The sequence below is a fragment of the Gracilinanus agilis genome, chromosome 1, assembly GCF_016433145.1.
Source record: "Gracilinanus agilis isolate LMUSP501 chromosome 1, AgileGrace, whole genome shotgun sequence".
In the NCBI taxonomy this organism is placed as follows: domain Eukaryota; kingdom Metazoa; phylum Chordata; class Mammalia; order Didelphimorphia; family Didelphidae; genus Gracilinanus; species Gracilinanus agilis.
Window position 1 is genome coordinate 494406640 of NC_058130.1, and position 20592 is coordinate 494427231.

At 36.2% G+C, this 20592-nt stretch overlaps 1 protein-coding gene across 1 annotated transcript in view; it reads right to left on the bottom strand.

Annotated features, from left to right (window-relative positions):
* Window positions 1-2008: 2008 nt before the first annotated feature.
* KCNB2 (potassium voltage-gated channel subfamily B member 2) overlaps window positions 2009-20592 on the bottom strand; it is a 463030-nt gene continuing 444446 nt past the window's right edge. Inside the window, exon 2 of the mRNA XM_044665898.1 lies at window positions 2009-4171. Coding sequence (XP_044521833.1) covers window positions 2009-4171 — 2163 coding nt within the window. The remainder of the gene's footprint in view (window positions 4172-20592) is intronic.

The window sequence follows — 20592 nt, forward strand, 5'->3', positions numbered from 1 at the left end:
TTCTACTGATTCCCACAAATTGCATTCAAAATTGAGAGATAATGACCAGATTCTATTCACAAGGAAATGGTATTTTGTAAAGTTTCAGATTATATTATAAACGCTTAGACTAATTTCATCATTAAAAGAAAGTGATTTGGTAATTAAATTTGTAATGCAATTTCTTATAAAACAACGAAAATATTTTGTGCTTGTATTTTGGTCCACTGTATTCTGAACTGTGTATCTCTCATCAAACATTCATATGTCCTTAATTAAAATCAAACATTTCAGAGATTTCTGAAAAAAGTATTGAAACACAGAAATTTAGAGCTAAAAGAAGGCACACAGGAAATCATCCAAGCCACATTTTAACAGGTGAGGAAACTGAGGGGTAGTAAGTTTTGATGATTTCTCCAACTAGATAGGCCAACTAGCTAGTGGCAGAGTACAAAAGAGAATAGAGAGTCTCTTGGGTCACTGTTATTTTTAGACACATTGGCAAGATGATGGGCATCATTATGATTTCCTTCTCATTCAACTAAAGATTAAGTGAAGACTCTCTTTAGGGAACAGGGAGTGTCATGTGCCCATTGGGATGTCTGCACCCAACTAGGGTAGAGGGAAATAGTTCATGTTGGACTTGGGGAAAATATAGTAGTTTCTAAAACAAATGAATTCTCATATTTTAATAAGAGTGGGTGAAAACAACCATTAAAAAGCTATTTTAAATAGAATTTTGAACAGCATGTTATAAAGAACAGAACTTGGAGCCAAGAGACTGGGGAGTGGGGTGGGGTTAGATCAAGTACTAGATCTACCATTCATAGACTGTTTGTCTTTAGGTAAGACAGATAACTTCACCAGGCCTCAGTTTTCTCATCTGTAACAAAGGGCCACTTATACTTAAACTACATCACTGGTCATTATGTGGAAAGTGCTTCGTTAATGGTAAAATGCTCTAAACTTCAAGTATGCTCTGGTTTTTCATGGTGTTATGAAAGGAGGCTTTGGAGTCAAAGGAACTGAGTTCTAATCTGATCTTTGATGCTTACTACCTCTTTGAATTTGTGCAAGCCACTTTACCTCCCTGGGCCTCCATTTTTCCATCTGTAAATCAAGGAAAATGGGACTACATAACCCCGGATGTCCTTTCTAGCTCTAAACTATGGTGCTTGGGTTCCCCCCCACCCCCGATCAAAGATCATCCCATGATGCTTTGATATTGCCAAATTTTAATATAAAAGTCCAAATAATTTAATTTCTGGTCATTACATCTTGCCTATTCTCATGAGTTATAATTTAGACCACAGATGCCACAATTAAGCAAAAGCAAATTAAAAAAAATATGCACCCTATGACATAGCACAGAGAACTAAAAATACTGTATTCCCTTAAATAAACTAATATGCTTAATAAGTCTCATAACAGAAAGCAAGATACACAAAATACTTTAAATAGAGGTTGCAATCTAGCAACATAAGTCTGTACAGCTCCTCCTGGCATCAGACTGCGAAGGAAGTACCTGTGTTCCTGGAAATTTATTTCCACATACTCTTGAGACTTTTGGCTCCCCCATATCCATTATTTACAAATAGATGCATTTTGCAAGCTCGAAGCACCTTTTTTCACATTATTATGAATACATGCATTGACATTTCATCCTTTCGTGTGTAAATTCTAAAATTCATTGGAACCCCCGAAATAGTTAAAACAGTTGAAAATTTGTCTAATTATAAGCGAAAGGATCAAAAATGTCAGACGCTGCAGAATGCCAATTCCTAATAGAGCTCTCTTTATTTTATCCACTGTTTTAGAGTCATTTGTGTTAGGCTGTTACAAAAAGCAATCTTGACCCTTTATTTAAACAGTACTTAAACTAAACTGTTCATGCCATGCAAAAATAACATCTTATGCACTTTTTTTTTGTTGGGGCAGGGGAAGGATAGGGGAGACTTCCCATTTTTAGTTCATAGGCTTTACTAATTGTGGTTTTTAAGAAACAAGTTTTTATTGCTTTTTTAACTAGTCACATGCTGGTTTCACGTGTGGGACAATAACCTGTCTCCCCAGGATTGGAATGAATCTCTGGGGCAAACAAATAGTTTTCCATCTTGTACCCTTCTTGGTTGTTGTCCTTTTTAACTTCACCCACAGCTTGGTAAATGTCTTGCATACAATTGTGACTTGTGTTTTGTGGGGAGGAAGAGAGAGCACTGGTCTCTTCTCTTAAAGGGTCTCTTCCATCACTCTGCTTATCCCCACAGCAATTTGTGCTGGGGTCTGGCTGCCTGTCCTCTGAGGCTCCGTGGAGCTCTAAGAAGTCTTCATCTTCTCCAGTGTCTATTTCAGTGAAGCTCCTCCTCTCTCTTGAAGAGAAAGGAAATAGTTTTTGTTTGGGAAACAGAGGGGATGAACCTTTTGTTGGTCCCTGACAGAGTCCTGAGACCTCAGTGCCCAGCAAGGGTCTCTCCCCCTGGGGGGAATTCTCCTCTAAGAGAATGGTGCTGATATGTTGGGGTGTGGGTAGAGTAAAGTCTGCCATGGTGGTGACTGGCAGGGGTCTGGCAGTGCTAGGTGGAGTCTGGGGGGCACTGCCTCTGCTCTCCTTGAAGTTCACTTTCAGGGACCTGGACTTTAGGGGATTGCTACCTTTTAGAGAACTTTTGGGGCTCTCTGTTGCACTGTCAAACTGCAGAGGACCATGTAGCCCCAACGGGGGGACTACTGAATCTGGGCTCCCAGTGGTGTCTATTGGAGTATATTCGAATGTAGCATCTCTAGGGGCAGAACTTTTCTCCCTGGTGAGTGTTAAAAATGGGAGTCCTTTGGCTCTTTGGTGCTCTTCTGCCCCTGTGGGGTCAGGGGGGAATCTCATCTGTAGGTGAGTGCTGGCATAGGGTGGGAGAGGGGATCTTTCAGTTTCTGTGAAGTCAGTGGCACAGCTGGTAAAGCTGTCAATACTAGAGGTGCTCCTCATGTCCATGATGACCTCTGTCTGGGCCACAGCCAGCTGCTCCTGAGGGCAGACCACCTCCTCCATCTCAATCTCCTCTTTGTACACTGGGGGTTTTTCAGCCTGCTCTTGGTAGTCTGAGGCATTCAGGTGTGAGTGGGGCTGTGTGGTCTTGGTGATCTCATTGTATAGCATCTCCAGTTTGTGAGCACTCAAGTGCTGAGGGCTTGAAGAAGTATTATTGAGCTGTTCATGGGAGTCTTTCTGACTCACCTCTTGATACTTATTCTCATAGGATTTGTTGGAGCTGGTTTCAGACAATGCTTTCCTGGCCCACTTCCATCGGCTTGGAGATAGGTGGTTATCATCCGTTGAGTCCTTCGTGTTGGCAGAATCTCCTGCTTTCTCCACAGCCACATCGATAAGCTCCACACTCCTTGCGAAGGCGTCTTTTAAGTTCATGGAAACGATACTTCCATTTCTTTTAGCCCGCTCCAGGGCCTCTCGTCTTTTAATGGCCTTCTCCTGACGTTTTTGCTCCTTATAAAACTCAGAGAAATTGTTCACGATGATTGGTATGGGAAGTGCAATCACTAGCACCCCAGCTATACAACAGAGGCCTCCCACAATTTTTCCCAATAAAGTTTTAGGGTAGATGTCGCCATAACCTACAGTGGTCATGGTGATGGTGGCCCACCAAAAAGAGGCAGGGATACTGGTAAATTTCGTAGCATCTTCGTCCTTCTCTGCGAAAAACACGAGACTAGAAAATATCATTATCCCCATGGCTAAAAAGAGTATCAACAAGCCCAATTCATTGTAACTCCGTCTCAGAGTGAATCCTAAAGACTGGAGGCCTGTTGAATGTCTGGCAAGTTTCAGGATTCTGAGGATCCTCATGATTCGGAAGATCTGGACCACACGCCTGACATTCTGGAATTGCAGCACACTCTTGTTGGATTCAGTGAGGAAAATGGTGACGTAATATGGTAAAATGGCCAGTAAATCAATGACATTTAATGGACCTTTGAAGAACTTCCACTTATTTGGTGAGGACAGGAAGCGTAAAAGGTATTCCATTGTAAACCAGGCTATGCAGACAGCCTCAACATGTGCTAATTCTCGGTTATCATTGGGCTGCCCCTCTGAGTCCATTTCTTGAAGTTCGGGTAGAGTGTTGAGAGACAGGGCAATGGTGGATAGCACGATGAATAGAATGGATACAATAGCCAAGATCTGGAGGGGAAAAATAAAACACTGGTTAGCAATTTATAGATCACAGAAAAGGTGACATATAGTGTTTGCAAATAGGGCTTTGCAGTTTATAAAGCCCCTTTTTTGAAACAAGGTGCAAGGGAAGGGAGAAAAAAGAATGAGACATAGATCAGACATAGCTAATGTGAGAATTTGCTTCTCTTGGACAAGCATATTTATTATAATATAGATTTATAACAAATAATACATATTATTGTCATGTTACATATAATATATATAAATAAATCATAATTCTTCTAATAAATAATAACCCTATAAAGTAGACAGTGCAAGAGTGATTAACCCCATTTTATAAATAAGGAAACTAAAGATCAGAGAGTTGAAGTGGTTGGCTCATGGTTAACAAAGCTAATAAGGAGGTGGAACTGAGACTTAAATTCAGTTCTTCTGACTGCAAGTCCAATGCTCAGTCACTGCGGGGTGCAGTGGTCAGAACTCTGGATTTGGAATTAGAAAGACCTGAGTCCAAATCCAATCTCAGACACTTACTGGCAGTGTGACCTGGGGCAAATGAATTAATCTTTCTTTGTTCCAGTTTCCTCATCTGTAAGATGGGGAAAATAATAGTATTTACCTCACTGGGTTGTTGTGAGGATCAAATGGGATATTAGTAAAGCACATATCATAATACTAATAAAACAAAATAAGCCTATATAAATGCTTATTTTCTTCTCCTTCCCTTCTCCTTTTCACTAAAGCACAGCATCTCTCATTCTTTTAGTCATACAAGGTGGTTAAAAAGTAAACATGTATAAATAATCCTCTGATTTCTTCAGGAAAAGTGCCCAAAAAGTGTGACAAATTTGTGATTACTGGAGCAGCTAGGAGGTGCGGTGGAAAGCGTGCCTAATTTGAAGTTAGGAAGAACTCAGTTCAAATCCAGCCATAGACACTAGCTGTGAGGCCTTGGGTGGTTCATATAAGCTGCCTGCCTCAGTTTCTCCATCTGTGAAATGGGGTTAATATTATTAAGAAGCCATCACCTGGTGTTGTTTTTAGGATAAAATGAGATAATATTTGTAAAGCCCTTTGCAAACCTTAAAGCACTATAAATTCTAGCTGCTACTTCTATTCCTCCTCTTACTACATGCTCTTTGTTTTGAGTAGGCAGTTTTGTGATCTTGAATTGCCTACTACAACAAATACAAAAGGGAACATTTAGTATTATAAATTCATTTTGTAAATGAAGAGGGAAGTTTTTATTATTATCCATAATGCAAAAATAAGCACAATGGTTTAGAAATTTCTCTCCTGTAATGATAATAGCAATTCAAGATTTACAAAATGTTTTATATACATTACCTCTATTGAGCCTCTTCAGAAAATAGAGGCTACAAGCATTATTATCTCCTTTTTATAAGTAAAGAAACTGAGGGTCAGAAAAGTTTAGAGACTTTCTAATAATCATATAATTAGTAATATGGGGAGTGAGATTCAAACCTAGGACTCCTTATATTCTAAGTACAACATTCTTTCTCCAAGATCACATTGCTTCTTTAGTTATTGCATTAATCCAGTTGTTCTATTCAACAGTGAAGTTTAAATTCCACGTCTGCAAATAAAGTTTTTCAAGGGAAGCCTCTCCCCAGTCAAGTTCATTATCCTTAGAAATGTCTAGCCATTCACCTTGGGGACCAATATCATTTTAGGGGACTTTGGCACTTTAGGGACTATGGGGGGGCAGTTACAGTTCTATTAATTCATTAATTCAGCAAGCATTTATTCAGCAATACTGTATGCAGAATATTTCATTAGGTAGTAGAGATAAAAAGACAAAAAAGAATCTCATCTCTGTGAGCTTATTGTTTACATTATCTGAGCCCCTTTCTCCAGAATATTCCCTTCCTCACCATCAGTAGTGTTTATGAGGTAAAAAGCACTGTTACATGCTATTTAAGACAGAATTCTTTTCCTCCAAGAACTTATATTCTAAAGCTCAGGACACTAACGTAAAATGATCTGAGCATGGGACTATGTAATAGAAGAAAAAAGGCCATCAAAAGCAGAGGTAAATATTTCTGTAAGTAACAGGGACAATCCCTTTACATCATGTGCATTGGCTCCATGGACCACTCTGCTAACATGGGAGCTAACAGATTGTTAGTTCATGATCATGCATAACATTTTGCAAGGTTCAGAAACCCTTGCCCCATCCCCCATGCATTCAGAGTGTATACTTTAATGGATTTGCCTTATAACACATAATATATATATATATTTGTATATATATATATACATATATGCATATATAACTGAGCCTAAGTGCTCCTAGTTTGGAGCTTGTGAAATATGCAAGTGAAGAAGATTTTATGGAGGAAGTTTTTGAGAAAGTACAACTTGAAACATGTTAGTGACAAACAAGAAGTGTCACATGACAAGTACAAAGTTAGAAATGGGGAAAAAGGATGAAGTAGATCCAAAGAACTTGCAAAACCTGTGGTATATTCACCTCTGGAGCAGGCATTCTATTCTGGCCATCAACTCCTTAAGAAAGGCCTATTAATACATCCACAGAAGGGATGGATAGTGGCTTGGCTCTTTGAAGATATAAATGTTCTGAAGGGACATTTGCTTCTTCTCTTATTAGAATGTTAGCACTACATTATCATGCAGTTACTTCCATTTTTTCAAATAAATTTTCTTTTCCAGATTTCTCTAGACTCATGCCATATCATATTTCTTTTTCAGCTATGTTGTTTTCATCATAAATTCTAAAAAAATCAGTTTTCCATTAAAGTTTCATTTTCTCTCTTCCTATCCTTATACTCAGTTTAACAAGGTAAGCTTTCTTGGTTATAAAACTCTACTGTTTGTCTTTTGGTATGTTATTTTCTAAAATCTACTTTTATTTTTAATAGAAGCTATAAGATCTTGTCTGAAACTGACTGTAATTCCTTCATACTTGAACTGCTGCTGTCCGTCTTCCATATTTTTTCTTTGATGAATAAGATCTGGATTTTAGTCTATGATATTTCTGGGATTTTTACTTTTATGATTTCTTTCAGGAATTAGTAAATTCCTCCTATTTACTATAGTTCTAATAAATCCACACAATTTCACTTATGATCGCTTGCTATATTGTATTCAGGAATTTTTATTAATCATGGTTTTTAGAGAATTCAATGATTCTTAAATTATTTCTTCCTTATTTATTTTCAAGGGAATTTATCTTTGAACTATTCAAAGCTCTGAAAGATAATTTCTTGCTTGCTCTTTTAATTTATCTTAAACTTAGCTGTTTTTGATATTAGCTATCTTAGAATTTTTTCAATCTTTTGATTTTGTTGTAATATTTCTTACTCTCTCACGGGGTCATTTATTTCTGTTTGTTCTATTCGAGGTTTCAAGGATTCCATTTCTTTGGCAAGGTTTGTACTTTTCTCTTCAAAGATGGTTATTCTCTTCCAATTCTTTCTTTCAGAGCTGCTATTACATTTTTAAAAATATGCTTAATTTCTTGTAAATATTCATGTAGTATTTGAAGAAAATCTATTTTTTCTTTAAGTCTCTGCAGTTTTTATTGAATTAGAATTGAAAAAATTCTAATACTTTGGTGATTTTTTCCCCATTAAATAATCTCTGTAGCTTTATTTTATGAATAAAGGCTTTGTGTCAGAACCAGAGCCCCCACCCTACCTTCTAAATGCTAAATAAAATGATTGGCTCTACTAGGTCTCACTTTGACTCCAATGGATTTTTCTTCTGATCTTTACCTTCTAGGTTTGGTTTCCTTTGACCTTTGAAGTTCAAAGCACTAGATCTTTAAGGCCTTCTTTGGCATCTCATTTTAAGTGTTATGAGTCTCAGAGTGCCTGAGCCTGAGATGTCCAGCTAAACTGTTGTGTCACCAGATTGAGTGAATAAAACATTTATTAAGGACTTACTTTGTCCTCACTGCTATGTCCTTAATTTAATAAGGACTTATTACTTAACACTGTGTTAAACACTGGGGATATAAATGAAAAAGTAAGATGGTACCTACGGTGAAGAAGCTCACATTCGAATAGGGGAGACAACATGGGGAAGGTCTCAATTATATATCAGAGGGGAAAGTTCTATGGTCTTTAAGGTGCAAAGAAGATGTTATTACCTCTTTTGAAATGTTATTTCAATGGATAAAATCATATCAGTTTCTATGGGTGAACCATTTGGCAGTGTCAAGGACTTTGGTGACAAGAACTTTTTTGCTGTATCTCCAAAAGACCCTCTAAGACCTGCAGGAGCTACTGCCAGACTGCATCTCCATAAAGGATTGCTTCCCAAAATGATGACTATATGCATTGGACTAGAAGACTGATAATTTCATGGCTCTTGAGTTCAGGGTCCTGGGCTGTAGTCAGCAAGTCCTGAGGGGAGGTGATGATGAGAGTGGTGGTGATGGTGGTGGTTTAAGTTTCCTGGTCCATGATGCCTTTTCCAGGGTGACTTGTTTTAGCTAGGCTGGCTTGCCTTGCCTGTGAGTGGTAGTTGGTGGGGAGGACTGGTTCCTTCTCCACAGATGCCACTGCCCTGGATAATGGCCATGAAGGTTAGAGGAACTAGTATTCTGGAGGTGGGGTGTTTCCCATGGCTGATGCTCATAGTGGATCAGCTGTTGCTGCTTGTGGTGATGGGGAAGATGGTTCCCTTTCCACAATGACCTCTTCCCTTGATGATGATATAGGAGTCATATGTACTGGAAACAAGTCTGATGGTTTGGCGGATTTACTATTCCCAACGTTCCTTCCTGGGTTAAGGACACTGGACTGCCTCCGTCATAGCTGAAGAGAAAATGGTCATCAAGATGGTGATTTGACTTGCCTGGCATATGCTACTCCCTGTCTCTTCAAGGTGTTTTGCTATTTCAGCTATTTTTTGCTATTTCAGGGTGTCTTACAGCATGGTGGTTGCCACTTCTAGGGTCTTCCAAAGTCCTCACCCTGGGACTTTCCAACCAATCTGAGATTTTCTCAGGGGAGAAATCTTCCTACAGATACAATCTCATGCACTACATGTATCATGACTCTTGTTTTGTTGGCACTCAATTTGTTTGAGAGATTACCTTTCCTATTTCTGTTGGGCTTCTGACTGACTTTTAGTATAGATCTGGGATTAAAGATGCCATTTAATGTTTCTCATTAGTTATTGGACTTAAAAAATCATTATTCAGCCTTGTGTGAACTTTGGGGTTTTGTTAGAGTTAGGTGTGAGAGAGCTCGGTATCCTAATTCTGATTTAAGTAGGCACACTGGCAGGAAGGCTCTTTTTCATTTTTCATTCCTCTTCATACTGTCCACATGTCTGAAGATATTTATTTCAAGCTGAAAATCTTCACCACTCTTCTCAGATTCCCATTTCTTTTATCATCCATCTTCCAAGCAGATAATATTACTTTCTTTTTGAAAATATTGATGGCATCTAATGTAAGCTTCTTCAATTCATATCACTTAGTCCTCAAAATCAGTGTCTTAATTCATCCTCTCATATTTGCCACCATCCATTCTTTTTTAGAATATATTTTACATATGAGATCTTTGTCTGAGTGGCTGTCTATAAGGTTTTGCCCCATTTTTCTGCTTTCCTTCTAATCTTGGCAACATTTGTACAAAAACTTTTCAACTTAATATAGTCAAAATTATCCATTTTACATTTCACAATGCTCTCCACCCCTTGTTGACTCATAAATTCCTTTCCTATCCATAAATGTGATCTATTGGTCTATAACTAGTTTCTGCCAAACTACTTTCCAGTTGTCTCATTAATTTTTTATCAAATAGTGATTTCTTATCACCCAAAACTAGATCTATTCTTTTGTCAAAATACAATGCTACTATAATCTTTTCCTGCTGTTTGTTATATGTCTTTACTGTTCCACTGATTTACCTTTCTATTGTTTAGCCAGTACAATACAATTTTTATAATTACTCTATTATAATATAATTTAAAATCTGGTACTGCTAGACCTTCTTCCTTTACATTTTCCCATTAATTCTTGTGATAGTCTTGATCTTTTGATCTTCCAAATGAACTTTGTTATTATTTTTCTAGTTCAATAAAATGATTTTTTGATAATTTAGTTGGGATGGTATTGAATAAGTAGATTAAATAGGATTGCAATTTTAATTATATTGGCTCTGCCCATCTATGAACAACTAATATCTCTTTAATTATTTAGATCCGACTTTGTATAAAAAGTATTTTATAATTATGTTCATGTAGTTCCTGGGTTAGGTTTGGCAGATATACTCCCAGGTATTTTATTCTCTCTGTGGTTATTTTAAATGGAGTATCTCTATCTCTTCCTGAAGGACTTTGTTAGTAATGTGTAAAATGCTGATGATTTATGTGGGTTTGTTTTATATCCTGTTACTTTGCTAAAATTATTGATAGTTTCAACAAAATTTTTAGTGGAATTGCTAGGATTTTCGACATACAACACCGTGTTCTCTGCAAAGAGAGATAGTTTTTATTGCCTCTTTGTCAATTCTGATTCCTTCCATTTCTTTTTCTTCTCTTATTGTCATTGTTAGCATTTCTAAAACTGTCTTAAATTATATTGTTGATAATGGTCATATTTGTTTCACTCTTGATCTTATTGGGAGGGCTTTTAGTTTCTCCCCATTATAAAGAATGCTTGATGATGGTTTTAGGTAGTTGTTTTCCTACTTATTTATACATATGCTTTCCAGTGTTTTAAATAGGAATGAGGGCTGTATTTTGTCAAAAGTTTTTCCTGCATCTATTGAAATAATCATATATTTTCATTACTTTTGTTGTAGTCTCTTAGCTAGTACTTTGTTTAGAGTTTTTGCATCCATATTTATTAATGAAATTGGTCTATACTTTTCTTTCTTTGTTTTTACTCTTCCTAGTCCACCATCCATTCTCCCCTCCTCTCCCTATCCATTCTTACAGGATGAATATTTCTCCCTGCAGAAACTAACTTTTTACTAGTGCCCTCCTTATTTCCATTTCTGATTATCTCTTCATGCACCTCACCTTCTCTTACTTTCAGCCTTTCCCTCTCTATTACTAGTGCTTTCTCCTCTGAAAACAAAGATTCTTAAGTATCAATAGACTTGTTATTTAAAAGATAAAATGAATTTCTTATCATAACTCTCAACACACACACACACAACACAGACTCACACACACACATGCATGCATGCACACATATGCAGAGACCTAGGTAGAAGAAGAATCTTCAGAGATTATCTGGGGTATATTGAGAATTTAAGTGACTTGCCTAGGGTCACAGAGCTGGGGTATGACATAGTAGGAAATTGAACTGGTCCATGTCTTCTAAGTTTAGGACAAGCACTCTATTCTCTATATTCAATGTCTCAAATATTAAAAAAAAACAATCCACAAATCTTCTATCTCCTCAACTTATTGGCATATGAATATCTACCTTTTTCACTACAAAATTTCTGGAAATAGCCAACATTCACTTTTTTTTTACTTCCCCACCTATTAATAACTTCTCAATCCAGGGAAGGGCTGAACAAATTGTGCTATCTGTTGTTGATGGAATACTGTTGTGCTCAAAGGAACAAAGAACTGAAGGAATTCCATGTGAACTGGAATGACCTCCAGGAATTGATGCAGAGTGAAAGGAGCAGATCCAGGAGAACATTGTATACAGAGACTGATATACTGTGGTACAATTGAATGTAATGGACTTCTCTACTAGCAGCAATGCAAGGATCCAGAGCAAGGCTGAGGGACTTATGAGAAAGAAAACTAGCCACATTCAGAGGAAGAACTGTGGGAGGAGAAACATAGAAGAAAAACAACTGCTTGAACACATGGACTGATGGGGATATTATTGGGGATGTAGACAGTAAACAATAACTCTAGTCCAACTATCAATAATATGGAATTAGGTCTTGATCAATGATACATGTAAAACCCAGTGGAATTGTGTGTCAGCTAAGGGGGTTTGGGGGCTTGGGGGAGAGGGAAAGAACATGAAATATGTAACTATGAGAAAATAATCAAAATAGAAATTTAAAAAATTATTAAAATCATTAAAAAATAAGTCCTCAATCCCTTACAAATTGACTTTTTTCCCTACTACTCTACTTAAACTTCTCTTGGAAAAGTCATTAAGGAAGCCATAGACAAATATAATAGACCTTTTTATTTTAAAACTACTATTATCATTATTAAATGACAGATACCAACAAATATGAACATTTCCTTATATAAAGAACAGAAGAAGAGGATTTCTTATATAAAGAACAGAAGAAGAGGATTTGTATGTGACACTGTGAATCTTTATTATATATAGCTGATTTTAAAAATATATATTAAATTTAAATGGTTTGTTTCATTCCTGTCCTGGCTGTTTATTTCTCCTTCTATGCTTCTGTGGATTTTTATACAACTTTGATTTTTTCTTTTTTTTTTTTTGGTACCAATATTATTACTGTCCTCCTTTCTTATAACTTTTTTCTCATCAATAAGATCTCTCACTATGAAAAATAAGTTCAGTGAAGAAAAACAAATCCATACATTGGCTATGTCCAAAAATGTGTCTTACACCGAACCTCCAGTTCTTGTCAAGAGTTTGGAAGTATTCTTTATTATCAGTCTCCTGAAACCATAATTATCATTGCATCATTCATAGTTTTTCACAGTAGCTTTCCTTTGTAGATTTTTTCATTGTATAAATTGTGAAATTTGTTCTACTCATTTTACTCTGTGTCAGTTCAGACCAATCTTCATAATTTTTTTTAATCCATCCCTTTTATTGTTTCTTTCAATGTAATATTCTATTGTATTCATATGCCATAATTTGCTTAGCCATTTTCTATTTACTGTTTTAAATTTTTTGATAAAATCATGAATAAAAATGCCACTATAAAATATACTTGTACATATGATTACTTCCTCTCTATGATCTCTTTAGGGCATTTGGCTATTAATAGTATTTTTGGACCAAAGAGTATTCATGTTTTAGTCATCTATTGATTATAGTTCAAAATTGTTTTCTTTAATTGTTGGATTAATTTATAGCTCCACACATAGTACATTAGTAAAATGGTCTTCCAACAATTATATTTTTTCTTTTTTGTCATCTTTGTAATCTGATGGGTATTTGATGGATGCACAAAGTTTTAATCTGAATTTCTCTTATCAGTAATTTGCTGCATTTTTCAGGTGACTGTTGATAGTTTATTCACTGACTAGATATTGGTTCAATGGATATTTTTCAGTCCCCCTTTCTCTTGGCCTCTGTCTAACATTTGAAGCTGATAATCACTTTTTCCTTACTAACATTCCTTTCCTGCTTATATTTTGAAACATTTAGCTCTTTTAGTTCTCCCTACCAGTTCAATATCACCCTTTCTTGCCTTTTTTTCAAGATTTCCTTTCTCTCTTTTACTAAATGTCCTTCCAAGGCTTTGTCTTTAGTCTTCTTTATTTACTTTCTCTCTTGGAGATCTCTACACTCATTTAGTTTCATTTATCATCTTCACATGGATGACTTTTAAATCCTTGTCTTTAATCTTACCTTCTCCCTTGAAATGAAATACTAGCTTACCAGCTATGTTCATATAGATATCCTGAATATTAAATGCAGTAGGGATTATAATACCATTTTTACCCCTCCCCCTAAACTTGTCCTCTCTTATGTTGTCTACTGAAAAATCCCAATTGACTACTGGAAAAAGTTCCAACTAATATCAATATTCAAAGTTCTCTAAAATATAGCTCCAATCTACTTATGGAGCCTAATTTTATACTACTTCATGTATACTTTTACGTGCTTTATATTCTAGTCCAGGGTTTCTCAGTTCTTTTGTTATAATTAAACATTTGCCAGATTTATAAGCATTTATTAGTAAAGTGAGAAAGATTGATAGAGCCAGAGAGAGAGAGAGAGAGAGAGAGAGAGAGAGAGAGAGAGAGAGAGAGAGAGAGAGAGAGAGATCTCAGTCTTTCTAGATCAGATTCTCTATTCAGCTCTCTCTGGCATGGTTTGCCAGAGATCAAGAGATAAAAAAAAGCTCAGAGAGAAACACCCAGTCCAAGAGACTGTTTTGGAAGTCCATTCCAGAAGTAAAAAGGCCCCTCTCCTTCCCCCCAGTTGTTTTTTAAACCCCACTAGCACCTCGCTCCATGGCTACATTGCCCTGGCTCTGGAACATAGAATCTTGAGGCACTGATGCTGATGCCAGGGGACGCCAGCATCACAAGGCTCTGTGATTCCTATGTCCTACCCCTAGAGTGTGGGGGATCAAAGCTAGAATGGAGGTCCCCTAGATATTTTACTTCACATACTTTCTCACCTTTAACTAAGCCGTTGAATGTATAGTATCTTCCCTGTCACACACATACCTGCAAGGACTCTCTACAACTCTTACCTCTGGAGATTCTGCCCTTCCTTCAAAACCCTGCTTGTGCTGTCTTCTTAGCTAAAAGTAAATATCCTCTGTTTGGATATTTCTTATGGAATCACCATAATCTAACTTGTATTCCAGTCATTTTTGAACTACTTTTATCTCCCGTAATAGATTGCCAGCTCCTTAACAGTAGATATTGTGTTTTTTGCATTGCCAACCTTAGCATAGTGCCTTGAACATCACAGACTGCTCAGCAAATGTTTGTTGAATCAAGTTAGATTGAATTACTGTAAGAGCAAGATGAAAAACTTCTCCCCAATAGACTTGATTTCCTTTGACCTTGGTAAGTACCTTGTGAGGAATTATTAACTTGGTTACAACTACTACTGCCCAAAGAATAATTTATGTGCCAGATGGCTATCTCACTTAAAGCAAAGTTGCTGAGCAGTGTGGAGTGGTTAATCAACTGATAGAAAATTCAAAGGACAGTGATAATGGGTTATAACTTTCTCTGAAGCCTCTAGCTGAAGTGAAAATGGTATATAACAAAAACAATTTACTTTTAGCTCATCTCAGAACTTTTCACTTTTCACTTTTGGACCTCACCTGGTCCAAGTTCCTCATAAAATGAAGCTCTTAAAAATTGAATGACTTACAGATTTTGTAAAGTATCAGAACTAGAAGGGACTTTAGATATGATTTAATCTAGAACTTTCATCTTATGTATATGGAAACTGAGATCAAGAGTGATACAGCAAATTGTAAGGTCATATAACTAGAATTTAGTAGAGCCTGGACTTGGACATTTATCCAAGATCTGCACCTACTTCTATCTCTTCTTATTTTCTTTTTTCTTTCTGTACCTTCCTATCTCCTTTCACCTTACAGCCTTTCCCCTTTTTCTTTTCTACTTACTGTTCTTCTTTCTTTCATTTAGTCATAAAATGAAGTACCAGTGTCCCCAGGAACATACATACTCATTGAATTAAAATTTATGGTCTCCTTTTTTTAAGTTTAAAAGAAGACATGTCCCATGAAAAAGCATTCTAAGTTTAAAGTCAGAGAACCTGGGGTTTGACTCTGGATTCTTCTCCTTACTACTGATTGTTATCTCTGGCACATCTAAGCTTTGGATTCCTCATCTGTAATTAAACTGCTTGTTTTTTCTTTCTACTTTAGTATGGATCAATTTTCCCCTCTGTGGGATAGTAGACTTTAATAGGAAAAGTTGTGCCCTTGCACTACCCTAAGTGATCGCAGAAGCCAAATATAAAAATGCCTCCAAAATAGGTAGCTATATATTTAAGACATAGGCTCATACAATTTATCAATGGGAAGTTAGGGATTTTCAGGCACATCAATAACCTGAGTGAATGGCAACAACTGCATATGTGCAAAATGTGCTTCAGTTAGAATCAATAAAGCTTTGTTAAGTGCCTGTGATAGGCACTATGCCAAGTGTTGGGGATAAAAAGACAAAATCAAAACAGTCCTTGTCATCAAGAAGCTTATATTCTACTAAAGAAATATATTAGTAAATGCAAAATATATACAAAGTAAATAAAGAATATGGAGTCATTGTTCTTCCTACATTAATCCTTATGTTCTTGGACATTTTATCATTGATTACACTAATTGTTGGCAGGATCCTATAAAATCTTAGGCTCAATTTTCTGGGATCTATTTAGTTTTGGTTTTGAATTTCCAAAATCCAGTATTTTTAAATCTTAAATTAATTTATTTAATTATTTATTCATTCACCCATTCATTTGTTTGTTTATTTATTTATTTATTTATTCATTCACTCATTCATTTATTTGTTTGTTTATTTATTTATTTATTCATTCACTCATTCATTTATTTGTTTGTTTGTTTATTTATTTATTTAAACCCTTAACTTCTGTGTATTGGCTCCTTGGTGGAAGAGTGGTAAGGGTGGGCAATGGGGGTCAAATGACTTGCCCAGGGTCACACAGCTGGGAAGTGTCTTGAGGCTGGATTTGAATCTAGGACCTCCCATCTCTAGGCCTGACTCAACCCACTGAGCTACCCAGCTGCCCCTTAAACCTTTTTATTTACCAGGATTACACATCATAATTATTCAATGACTAGTGATCCAGGCCATATCATATCCACATTTTATTTTCTCTCTTGTTTAGTCATTTGCTGCACTTTGTGGTTATTTTTTTCACTGTCTTTACTCTTTCACTGAAGGTCTAGGAGAGAAATTGAAGTGCTAAAGTGAATTGAATCTGTGTGAATTAAATATCTACAAGACGAACAGATCCTGGAAGTCTCATATAATAGGGGTCATAGAGTCATGCATCTTAATTTGCTAGCATGGCAGGCAAGATTCCTGACCAACTGGGAGATATGACATGTGGGGACTAAGGTGAGACCCTGGACAACTGGAGGATCTTGGGGGAGGGTTTGGACTGAGTTTGAAAAGGCAGCATGTGAAGTAGGTTCAGCCTTTCTGCCATTTTTTTTCCTTCTGAAAGGAGCTCTCTTGAAGCCTTCCCAGAATTTGTCTATGTATGCCATTTCTGGCAAGCAGGGTTGTCTGATGGGGTACGATGCCAAGCTGGGGATCTGGGAACTCAGTCTCTTGGGCTCTGGACCCTTCCTGAACTCAACCCGCTTCTTGGATGGCCTTAATTTGTCTTGCCCATCATGTGGTTAGCTGGGCCCATGGGGAATCTAGGATCTGATGAAACAGAAAGAACTTGCCTGGGAACTTTGAGTCAGATAGGCAGGAAACCCTACTTCTCTCTTTCTTTCTCTTTACTAATAAAAACATAAAACTATTATAAAGTCTCCAAGATTATTTTTTGTTCACAACAAATTTATGCCCTTTTAACACTGCAGGTGGGATGGAAGGTAGAATTTGGAATGTCTATAGATTTCATTCATCTATATTAATCTTGTATCCAATAAATTAGGATGTGTTAAATCTAGACAGGGATTTACCATATTTTTGAAACAGTTTCTACAATCTGACCATTTCTGACTTGCTGAAGGGAAAGTGGAAAGAATGTTGGATTTTTTTGCCTTTGGACCTGAGTCCCAATTCTGGTTCTTATTTCCTGTGTGTCCCTGGACAAATCGGTTAATTCATTTGGACTTTAGTTTCCTTATATGTAAAATGATCAGGTTTGATTAAATAATTCCTTGTTTTCTTTCCAACTATAAATCTATGATTTTTAGACAGGTTTGATATTTGGTTCAGAAGTATAGTCATTATTGCAAATGAATTGCAGTATAGGAATGTCAAATCCTTTGAGGAGGGGATGAATAGAGGCAAGAAGAATTAATGTGTAATTTCATTAATGTGAGGAATTCCTGGGATGGAAACTCCTTCTACCAATGAACATCTGTAATTGAAGGTCCTGAAAAGTTGCTTGGAGAGCACTGAAAGGTTAAATAACTTGCTGAAGATGATATATAGAGTAGTTAGGTGGCTCAATGGAGATAACACTGGGCCTATAGCCAAGAAGGCTAATCTTCCTGATTGTAAACCTGGCTTCAGACACTGACTAGCTACTAGCTAATCCTGGACAAGTCACTTGACCTCTGTTTGCTTCAGTTTCTTCATCTGTGAACATGAAGCTTAATAATAGTATCTACCCCCAGGGTTGTCATGGGGATTTAATATGATAATATTTGTAAAGGATTTAGTTAATATAAATATTAATTATTATACAAGTAATATATGTTAGAAAAAGGACTGAAGTAAGGTCTTTCTACTGCTATGGCTAGTCATCTATCCACTACATCACATAGTGTCTCAGGAAAAGCATTATTTATTGAAAGAGAAAAACAATACTCAATTCCTACACAATCCCTGATTTGAACAAGAAACTAAAGTAGCTAAGAGGATTTTTTTTTGCTGTTTCAGATTTTAATTTAATCTCTCAGAAACAATTTACATTTATTTTGGAGAAATCATATGGTTTAAATATCTTGTAAGGCCTGGTGCTATCCCAGAGAGACACCATTACAGACAAATTATTTATTATATGCCAAAGATGTTGTGTACTATAATAAAACTAATGAAAATTTATATTGCCACTGGAGTTTTATCACAATAAATAAAATAGATGTAAGCTGCTGCAATAAACTAAGGAAACACTTATGAGTCTAGATATTTACTCAGATATAGCAATCATGTGTAGGGAAGTGAGAACTAACCTCAAAACCAGGAAGAATTGGGTTAAAGTCCTACCTCTGATGCATATTTTCTAAGTGACCTAAGTGACCTGCAGCCAATTGATTAATCTCTTAGTACTCTTGGCAACTTTCTAACGTTATAAATTTCAGAGAAGTGATGACCTGCATCAGCAAAGGGAATTTCCTCTTCTGGGAGTTCTCTGTATCAATTATATTTCAGGTCCATTTCCTATCCTATCTTAATAAAAGATTATTGTTTTTATATATGACTTTGTTGGCAGCTAAGTGGTATAATGGATAGAGTGCAGGGGACTGAAGTCAGGAAAACTTGTCTTTATGAATTCAAATTCAACTTCAGACACTTATTTGCTGCATGACCCCGAGCAGGCCATTTAACCTTATTTGCCTCAGTTTCTCATCTGTAAAATGAGGTGGAAGGGGTGACTAGGTAGTACAGTGGATAGCATGCCAGCCTTGGAATCAGGATGACCTGGGCTCACATGTGGCCTCAGATACTTCTTAGCTATGTGACCCTGACCAAGTCATTTAACCCCAATTGCCTAGCTGTTACTGCCCTCTGTTTTAGAACTCAGAAAAATGGCAAGGGTTTTATAAAATGAGTTGGAGAAATGTAGAGTTGGAAAATCTTGAACCCCTAAAACTACATTACCCCAAATTCCTTTCTGTATTACCTACAATGCTTTTCCCTTTGTGTATGTTTGCATCTTCACATGTTGGTTATAAGTTCTGAGGCTCTGCCTCACTCTCTTTTGCTCCCACCAGCAGGCTGGGTTAGTATCTTTTAGATAGCTCTTTTATGTTAATTTATTATTAACAAAATTTTATAAAATATAATATTTAGCTCTTATATATTAATTTTAATCTTTACATAAAGAAATGGCAAACCATTCTAATATCTTTACCAAGAAAACCTTAAATGGGGTTGTGAAAAGTTGGATATAACTGAACAATTACTAAATGACAACAATGACTTTGTTAGCATTAACGCCAACAGACTTTACTCTCATCTTTACCCTTCTTTATTCCCTCAAAACTGCCACCATCCTGAGCTAGCAAAATGGAAACATTTTTTATTTTCTCTTATACTAACAAACTCATATCTAAGAGAAATAATATAGGAAATAGACCTGTGACATCATTGGTATAGATATCTTTTGAATTGTTGGAGCTTAAGGAATATGGATGGGATTAAATTTAGGAACAAAGATTTACTTGGCATAGCTCTATATTCTAGGAAAAGAATAGAACAGAAGCAATTTTTGCATGATTGAGGTAAAAACCCAAATCATGAGGCTGAATGAGCTGATCTCCAAGGCTCCTTATAAGTCCCAAGTGTCTGTAGCGTTATAAAACTTTACTGAAAAGATCCAGAGAATTCTGACCATTTCTAAATAATTGAATCAATGTTTTAGTGTTAATTCAGTCATTTCTCAGTATCTAAGTTATCAAACCTCAAGATTGCATAGATGGCTTTTTTTTAACTTTAGGAAAAAATCTTGCCAATGGAGATAATTAGAAATATTGGATTATGTTACATCTAAATGGTTACTTCCCTTAGAAATGCTTATAGGGTAAAATAGGTTTTTTTTGTTTGTTTGTTTGAGTTGAATGGTGATTTGTTTTCCTCACTCACTATATAATAATACTGCTTTAATAACAGTGATCAAAAATCCTAGAATTGAAGATGTGATTTAAGACAATTACAGAGTTAGAATTCAGGGCTACTGAGATCACATTTAGCATCTCAGGATTGGGACTTCTTTTTAGATTCTCTATGTTTTTAGGGGATGTACAGAAATCATTTCCCAAAGTTATATTCTGAAGACTCATTGTGGTGTGGAGTTAAACTTAGTTTCTTGA